This window comes from Sinocyclocheilus rhinocerous, unplaced genomic scaffold, assembly GCF_001515625.1.
Source record: "Sinocyclocheilus rhinocerous isolate Xijiao unplaced genomic scaffold, SAMN03320098_v1.1 scaffold1152, whole genome shotgun sequence".
NCBI lineage: Eukaryota > Metazoa > Chordata > Actinopteri > Cypriniformes > Cyprinidae > Sinocyclocheilus > Sinocyclocheilus rhinocerous.
Genome location: NW_015625590.1, coordinates 583,137 through 589,539, shown reverse-complemented (window position 1 = coordinate 589,539; position 6,403 = coordinate 583,137). Strand labels below are relative to the sequence as shown.

The 6,403-nt window shown below is 36.6% G+C and overlaps 1 protein-coding gene across 1 annotated transcript in view; it reads right to left on the bottom strand.

Moving 5' to 3' along the window:
• LOC107757269 (CUE domain-containing protein 1-like) overlaps positions 1-6,403 on the bottom strand; it is a 28,914-nt gene that overhangs the window by 4,824 nt on the left and 17,687 nt on the right. The window contains exons 2-4 of the mRNA XM_016574702.1: positions 3,324-3,940; positions 1,750-1,877; positions 1,198-1,324 (exon numbers count right to left, since the gene is read on the bottom strand). Of these exons, the coding sequence (XP_016430188.1) occupies positions 1,198-1,324; positions 1,750-1,877; positions 3,324-3,620 (552 nt within the window). The 5' untranslated portion in view covers positions 3,621-3,940. The remainder of the gene's footprint in view (positions 1-1,197; positions 1,325-1,749; positions 1,878-3,323; positions 3,941-6,403) is intronic.

Here is a 6,403-nt window from a genome sequence, read left to right as displayed (position 1 = left end):
ATATATATATATATATATATATATATATATCTCGAAGTGTTGGTGGGCCGCTTGGACCAAAAAATGCCAGGGCCGATTTTTTGTCCCAGTCCAGCCCTGGATGCGACACTCCCTTTATTGTGCAAGTGACATTTCCTGTGTCATGTGTAGTGTGCAGCTCACTTATAGTGCAGATGCAATGTGGTGATTTGAAGCCAATTGCATTTGGGATAGGGATTTTGATAGGGAAAGAGAGAGCGTGCGGTGATTCACTCATGCTGTTTGTGAAATTACGTCTCACAGAAAGCTTTTAAATTACTTTGTAAGTTATTTACTGAAGAAATATGAATTGTACCTCAAGCATTATAATTATTTTACCCTCGCCAGACAGAGATTGAGACGCGGCCACTGCACGTCATGCCAAACCTTTCACGGCAGGCATGTCGTCAGCTTGAGATCGGTTTATGAGATCGGCCTTTATAGAAGCCGCCGATCAAACTTCCCAAAACAATTATCGGCCGATAGCGATCAGTAGCCGATCAATCGGAGCACCCCTAGTATATGTACAATAGAACAAGGATGCCATTATAGTTCAATTAGCCATTCAGAAAGCATGATATGGCATAAGATCTTAAAAGCAACTGCACAATGGCCTCCCTGCTGCACTTCAGTATTGCATAAGCTTGTTTTAATGATCAAACTCCTGGAACTCATTGAACTATTAATGGTTCTTTAATATCATTGAAAAAGAAAAAAGAGCTGGAGCAAAATCAAGTACATTTTGTATAAAACAAGTTAAATACAATTTAAAATAACTGCTTTCTTTTTTAAAGTATTTTAAACTAATTTATTCCTTTGATGACAAAGTTGAATTTTACTTCAGTGTCACATGATTCTTCAGAAATCACTTACTATTATGTTGAAAAAAGTTGCTGCTCAATATTTTTTGGAAAGTGTGATACATTTTTTTTTCAGGATTTAACTCTCTGATTAACAGACAGTTCAAAATAACAATTAATTTGAAATAGAAATATTCTGTTACACTGTAAATATCTCTGTGGTCACTTTTGATCAATTTAATGCATCCTTGCTGAATAAAGGTATTAATTTCTAATAATTTCTCAAAATATTACTTAATATCTCAAAATTAAATAAATAAATGAAAAATAGCAATCTTACCGAATTTAGCCATTTCTGCAGTACATGATAAATGCTCACCTGTACACTGTCCAACTGTTGGGGCAAGATTCGCAGGAAGTCGTCAGGCAGATTGCCAAGTAACGGTGGGTTCCAGTTTTTGTAACCTTGCACTTGTCTGTGTCCAGGAGGAGGTTGGGCCTCAAATCTGAAAGATAACAGAACCCAGTGACACTGACAACTCTCAGTACTCACATCAGAGTTATAATACAATTACAGATTAAATTTCAGATTACACATAATTCATTTACAGATGTGTCTAACCTTTTTAATGTTTGTGAATTCATGGGTATTATTATCCGTACTATAAATGGAATTACATGCACATTGTATATTAAACCACATACACAAGGATCGCCAAGAATTGCAGTTAGGTTAATGAACACCAGGGGGCATCATTTAGAGAATGTGACTAAAATGAATAAGGATCTTGAGACCCATGATGACCCTATTACATGTTTCATGTAATTAAACTAATGTTTCAGTAATTCATTTAAAACTGCTCTCAAACTCATTTTTTTGTGGAAAATGGAAAGAAAGATAAGTCAAGAACATCAAAGTGCTTTTTATAACCTGGGTGGAGGAACAGGAGGAGCATCCGGATATTTCCTGTCATATATGTGCATGTCATATGTTGGTGGCGAGTAGACAGGGGGCGGCTCTTCGTCTGAGCTGTCTGGCTCAAGGGTCCGCTCAAGAATCTGGTAAAAGCACAAGAGAAAACAAATGCAAGTAGCAGTAACATTAAACTTTTAGCGCGAAAAAAAGACCAAATTATATTTCTATTGCACAGATCCATTCACATATTTAATAGTGGCCAGCTGATAAAACCGTTAATTGTAGAAGGAATGTAAAAAAACACTGGTTCTTTGGTAAGTTGACAATTAAATAAAACTAGACTAATCTTTGCTATCGCTTTAATTTAATTTGCTCATAATTAAATTAAATCAAATTACTGCTATTAGCATTAGCTAGTGAAATTCTGGTATCATGACATTTAACAATTCTAATTTATCTTCTGTACACGATGTAATGAATACTATTTTTTCTTTATTTTTATTGTATCTCAGATCAATGTTTGCTCTGATTTTCATATAAACAGAACATATAGCAGAGTCAACATGTCCAAACTGATACTAAAATAAAAATTACAAATGAAAAAAAAAAAAAGCCTAACATCTTTACTTGAAAGACATTCTTTTAATTTAATTGTTTAATTGTAAATAAAATAATAATTGTACTTTTTATTGGTTAATATTTGCTGAAATTTTCATACAAACTGCATATGCAGTACAGCATGCGTACATATTGTTTTAAGATATTCAAGTTGACATTAAAACAAAAAATAACTAAAAATGTAATGTCTTTAAAAGCCATTGTTTTAATTAATTGGTTAATATTTGAATAAAAATTACATTAAATTCAATTAAACAGAATATTAAATAAAAAAATTAATTATTACATTTAATTAAATGTAGGCTATATATTAGACATCTGTATCAGCTATCATTTTTTTTATTGTATTTTTGGGCAATGTTTGCTGTGATTTTCATACTAATAGCATATGCAGTACAGTACATACTGTTTTCAACACATCCCCATCTAAACATAATATTATAAATAATGCAAGAGAAAAAAAATACACCAATGGGGAATGTCCTTAAAAGCGAAGAATCATGGCAGAACGTATAAACAAAATGCACTGCAGTTTATGCTTCACTTAGGATCACATCAAAGTCTAATGGCAGAGCATCTCCACTGGGCCATGAAGCAGATGGTTATGGAGACACAGACAGATTGTAATGTTTCTCAGATCCATCTCGGGGCCCAGTACTGACACACTTTCTTATCCGAGCAGTCAGGTGTAAGAGGATTGTGGGTGAAAAACATATTGATTACTACACCCCACTTAAAATAATGTGTGAATGAATGCAACAAAACTTAGCTTCAATTTCAGTCTGTTTCTGATGCAAAAACTATGGTATGACTAAAGAAAACTTATATAATAAACACTAATATAGAGCATAAGCTGTATGGACCATTTTTTTTAATGTATATATATTAAAATGTCACTTTTTGTCTTCCACTGAAAAAATGCGATAATATGTGCAATAAGTGTTACAACAAGTACTTTAAAAGACACTGACCTCTGCTGGGATGCTGTCGTCTGAGTCCGAACTGTCATCTGAGCCTTGTCCATCAATGCTCATCTGCAGGAGTTGGTCGATGGTGGCATCCACAGCCCCATTATTGGAGCGCAGTACGCACTCGATCACCTCATAGTCCATGCTAGGGAACATGGTTTTAAAGTCCTCCATGGCCTGGTTGAACTCCAGCCGTCGAACTTGCCGGTTGGGCCTGGAGTTGTTGAGCTCACCTGTAGCCGAGCCCCCACCATCCCGAGACCCTCCATTACTGCTGCTGCGTCGGAAAAGGCTGGTCATCCTACAGGTAGACCTGTTTTCTTACCCGACCAATGATGCCACGCGGGAAATGTTGGCGCCTACTTCCGCCTGAAGTCTCCCACAAAATATATCTGTCCGCCTCACTTGTTTCTTTGGTTTCTGGAACTATTAAAGTTCACTTTTTCATCATTCCGAATACAATCTAGTCCACTGGAGCGAGAGAAATCCTTTCTTTCTCTTCTTCTGCTTATTAAGCTGCATCCAACACGACAGTACGGAGTCGCCGACACGATGGAAGTAGACAGTCTGGTCTTGAGCGCTCTAGCTTTGAGTCCGACTGTGCGATCTCCCCATTAGCTCTGCTCAAAATGAAAACAAATACACAGACAAGCTGTTAAAAAGACAGGGTTCGAGATCATACAGTTCATTATAAAAACCTTTGACTGCCAAACATCAACCGCTTAATGGTCTGACTCTGAACTCAAGCTTCTCATTGGCTCGTTCTGAAGACTACCCAGCCTGTATTTAGTCCACACACGGTGCTACAAAGTCATCTATCTCTAAGAGACAGACATAATGACATCCGCAGCTATAATGACACAGGCAGAAATAAGCAGACGAAAGAGGAGGAAGCAAAAAAAAAAAAAACAAAGCTAGCGAGTGGAGTCGAATTATAGGTTAGGAAATAAAAACAAGTGTGAGAAATCCAGGAGCTGGATGACAGAAATGATATCCAAACACTACATATGGAAAGGCATCATTATACTAAAGTCGAGATTAAGGAACAGTTTTGTGACAGACCAGTCAGGCCTAGAGGTCGACCGATTGATCGGCCGGTCGATTTTTTCAGCCGGTCGATTAATTGGCCGATTTTTGGCATTTTTTAATTAATCGGCATCGGCCGATTGTGCTGCAAATTAGGCCGATTTATAGGCAGGCGCATCTGTGGGCAGCTAAGCGTTGTTGCGGAACACCGGAGAATCTCTCTCTGGCTGCGTGAAACGGAGCAACTCACACTCTGCAGCCGCTTCTTGTTCACACACAGCTTCAGCTAATGATGGCAGGGCAAAACAGATTGTTTCTAAAGCGTAATTACGTTTTACCCTACTAGAATTGATGCCGGAACGTTATCATATTCATAAGTGCAAGTCATTTGCATGTGAAAGTAGAAACATATGCAATTCAGACGAAACTTCTGGGCTGATTATAACGTGCACGATAACTTTCCTCATGAAATGTGTGTGTAGGTCCGACAATAGCATCCACGATGTCATCGCTAGTGGCCAATGCACTCTTAAGCAGTTATGAGCAGCAGGCTGTGTAATATGTGTGAACTCTTTTATTTTTGTTATCACTTGGCCATTTGACTTATAGAAGTGTCCAGTGTTTCCCATACATTTAGTTATTGCTTCGTTGAATAAACTGATCACTGCACGTTTCAAAATTAAAATGCAGCGCGGGTGTTTTTATATGAATGTATCTGTGAAAAGAACCGACCGGCTTCAGAAAAGCTTCTATGTCATTTTCATTTCTCTTTCCTGTAATGCCTGATAAAGTAGCGCTTATCTGATTACAGCCGTTACCGGGGAAACCGCCATATCTCTATCGGCATCGGCCAGTGAAAAACCCATATCGGTCGACCTCTAGTCAGGCCAATAGGTAGCCTATGATTTGTACTTGCCCTGCCAACATTTTCAGTGGCCCGACCAAACAGTTTTATTTGCAATAACAGCTGTAAATAATACAGCTATAAAGACAAAGTACTATAAATTCATAAATTCATGTACACTGCAGTAGTGTTCAAAAGTTTGAGGTTGGTAAGATTTTTTAATGTTTTTGAAAAAAGTCTCTTATGCTCACCAAGCTGCATTTATTTGATCAAAAACACAGTAAAAATAGTAATACTGTGAAATATTATTAAAAATGTAAATATCTGTTTTTTATATTTTAATATATTTTAAAATCGAATTTATTAGTCATGGCAAAGCTGAATTTTCAGCAGCCATTACTTCAGTCTTCAGTGTCACATGGTCCTTCAGAAATCATTCTAATATGTCGAATTCAAACTCATTAAACAGTTTGTGGAAACAGTGATACTTTTTTTCAGGATGTTTTGATAAATAGACAGTTCAAAGGAACATAATTTATTCAAAATATTTAACAATGTAAAAGTATTTACTAGCACTTTTGATCAATTTAATGCATCCTTGCTGAAATAAAGTTTTAATTTCTTTAAATTAAGTGCATAATGGAATATATTCTTGCAATTTCAACAAAACCCTTATCTATATTAGCCAGCAACATACTATGACCTTATTTGCTAACATATATATTTAAACATTTACAACTGAAAGGTATAAAAAATAAACATCATCAATAAATATAGTATTCAGTTTTGTTGCTGCCGTGTGTTTTGAGTTTGAGCTCCGTCAAGTTAATTCTTTGTCGTCTAATTTTTTATCTTAAAATCAATTTTATACACCATAATTTTCGTTTCTATAACGTGTGAATATATCCCCTATCGTATTCTACAACAAAAACAATCAGAGCGCCTTGTTATCACTAGTTTTATTTTGATTTCCCGAGTCCGCTATTAGCAAATAGCCCGCTAGCATCGCCAGCGTGGTTGCCGCTAATCTCGCTTACATTACTAATACTCTATTCACACACATTACCATTGTTTTACTCACTGTTACTTGCTTTAATGGCGGATGTGTGTCTACCTTTGAGTGCAGGTGAGGACACGTTCAAGCTGCATTCGGTGCAGCTCGAGCTGGAAACATCCCAGGCTGACGCTCACAAGTCCGAGGTAAGTATACAGC